The 2,720-nt window shown below is 49.2% G+C and overlaps 1 protein-coding gene across 5 annotated transcripts in view; it reads right to left on the minus strand.

Moving 5' to 3' along the window:
- Positions 1 to 6: 6 nt before the first annotated feature.
- The window catches only part of LOC109922953 (pecanex-like protein 3), a 64,351-nt gene continuing 61,637 nt past the window's right edge, over positions 7 to 2,720 (minus strand). For all 5 annotated transcript variants that reach the window (XM_048619714.1, XM_048619713.1, XM_048619712.1 and 2 more), the window contains exon 35: positions 7 to 1,128. In XM_048619714.1, the coding sequence (XP_048475671.1) occupies positions 949 to 1,128 (180 nt within the window). In that variant the 3' untranslated portion in view covers positions 7 to 948. The remainder of the gene's footprint in view (positions 1,129 to 2,720) is intronic.

The following is a 2,720-nucleotide window of genomic DNA, read 5'->3' on the forward strand; positions in this document are numbered from 1 at the left end:
GGAGAGGGAGAGGGAGGAAACGTAGAGACACCTTGGTTAGGTTTTAGTCTGTGGCAACCTTTCAAAAAAAAAAACAACTGACCCTTCACTCCAATTCCAGGCTATTTGAGGGATAAAGGTCTCCTGGAAGTTTCTACAAAGCTTCTAGTCCAAGTGGATTCACAAAAGTGAGAGAGCTAGCGTCTAAAAGGATTGTGCTTGGTTTAAAGGGCTGGGAGGAACTGTCCTGGAGACTTGTGGCTAATCATCGCAGCAGTGTTATAGCTGTGGAGGTGGTTTTGTTAGCCTTCTGTATCATCATCTTCCACCTGAAGACCAAAAGCACTAGCCCCCAACAACAGGCATTAAAACAGCAACCCATATGGCCAATAGTTTGTTCAAATCACACCGCACTCCAGCTTTATGGGGCTCATGGTCTATTGGAAGTATGTCACAGTACCCAACTGACAAACCATGGGGGTAGCGGGGGTTTAAAAAGTTTTTTTTTAAAAATACAGTAAAGGTGAACCTGAACTGGAAGGAGCCAGCATGACCACCTCAACTGAACTTAGGCTGTTCTAGCTCGACCTTTGCTGGGCTCAACACACCTTGCGCACCAGGCCACTAAATCCACTTGGTGGTTGGATTGCAAGAGATGGAGGGCATGCCTCAAGCTTTCCAAACTCTTCAGGGCTCTTCCGGAACTCGGGAGGTCCTAACGTGAGCATCATCCCTTGAGTAAGGGGCCAGCAGCCTGGCCAGCGATCAGTAAGATACACATCAACCTGCTCCCCGGGCACAATCTCATCTTTAAAGACTGCTCACAAGTGCAGTGCACAGGGAGACTGTGATATGCGAGACGGGCAGAGAGAGAGAGAGAGAGCGAGCGAGAGCGAGAGAGCGTGAGCGAGACGTGAGACGCAGCATGTAAACCAGAGGGACTACTACTCCCCAACGGTGCTTCCTCACTTAGAACTGGTGGTCCAGCAGCAACTGTGCTGCTGTGTTCTCTGGCTCCTCCTTCGGCTCCCATTCCTTCAAGTCATGGCCCCCTCCTCTCGGCAGCGGGATGGCATCCTGATCCAATCTCAGCGAAAAGGCATCCCCTTCAGGGACTTGACTGAGGTCGCATGGTGGATGACAAGGCACCTGGAGAAGAGACGGTGGAAAAAGTTAACTTTGAATCCGATTATTACAATAAAGGATGCAGAGGCACTGGCATAGTACGCTACCATGACTGAGCGGATCGAAACTGCAGTGAAGGTTGAGCAGACCGGAACACCTCTCTCTCTCTGTAACATACAGACAGGGAGCAGGAGTAGGGAATTCAGCCCCTTGAATCTGTTCTGCTATTTAATACCATCACAGCTAAGGGAAGTGAAGAATGGTCTGAGTGAGGTCTTTATAATTGCGAAGGTCTGTCAGGTTTAGGGGAAAGACTAATAAATCTAACAGCAAATTCAGAAAGTTGGAACAGGAACCTCAGGACAATCTGGCCAAGGGGGTTAAACTCGCTGCCACCAGGCGTGGTTGTACAGGAACGTAGTTAAAGGGTAAATTCAAAGGGTAAAAGAACAGAAGGATATGTTGATAGGGTAAGATGTAGAAGGTGTGGGAGTAAGTTTGTGCGTAGCATAAATACCGACATGGACCAGATGGGCCTCTTTCTGTGCCCCGCTGTCTTTAAACAGCGACTGTTTCACAACTGACTCAGCACCAGAGTGATGGGTATTTTCTGACCAAATGTATCAGGAATACAGGGGTACGGCTGGTTGCACATTTGGAGATAAGATGCAGGTCAGCCACAATTCCACTGAATGATGGAAACATCCTCGAGTGGCTGAAAGGCTTCCCTCCCCCGATCCAGTCCCTTCCATTGGCTGAGGCTCACTCTCCTCTCGGAGTTAGGAGGGAGTGCAGGTTCGAGACGCTCTCTGCAGACACGCAATCCTTCCTGCCGCTCCCAGGACCGACGAGATGTTCACCCTATCCCTGACAACAGAGCAGCACGGTGGCTCAGTGGTTAGCACTGCTGCCTCCCGGTGCCAGGAACCCAGGTTCGATTCCACCCTTGGGCGACTGTCTGTGTGGAGTTTGCACATTAGAAAACTAGAACAGTACAGCATAGGAACAGGCCCTTCGGCCCACAACATTGTGCTGAACATGACACCAAATTTAACTTGGTCCAGATATCTCCATTCCTTGCATGTGCTTATCTAAAAGTCCTTTAGATGCCCCTATCATATCTGACCCCACCACTACCCCTGGCAGCGTGTTCCACACTCCTACCACTCTGTATAAAAAAAAAAGTGGCCCTCACATCTCCTTTGAACTTTCCCCCTCCCATCTTAAATGCAACCCTACCTCCCCCACCCCGGTATTAGACATTTCAACTCTTGGGAAAAAGATTTTGACCATTGAACCTATCTATGCATCTCATAATTTTATAGACTACTATCAAGTCTCCCCTCAGCCTCTGCTGTTCCAGAGAAAACAACCTGAGTTTTTTCTAACCTCTCCTTATAGCTCCTACCCTCTAATCCAGGCAGCATCCTGGTAAACCTCTTCTGCACCCTCTCCAGAGCCTCCACATCCTTCCTGTTAATGTCTGTGTGGGTTTCTTCCAGGCGCTCCAGTTTCCTCCCACACTCCAAAGATGTGCAGGTTACGGCAGATTGGCCGTGCTAAATTGCCCCATGCAACAAAAACAAAGTTGCTGGAAAAGCTCAGCAGGTCTGGCA

Source organism: Rhincodon typus, chromosome 43 (genome assembly GCF_021869965.1).
Source record: "Rhincodon typus isolate 14 chromosome 43, sRhiTyp1.1, whole genome shotgun sequence".
Classification (NCBI taxonomy): Eukaryota; Metazoa; Chordata; class Chondrichthyes; order Orectolobiformes; family Rhincodontidae; genus Rhincodon; species Rhincodon typus.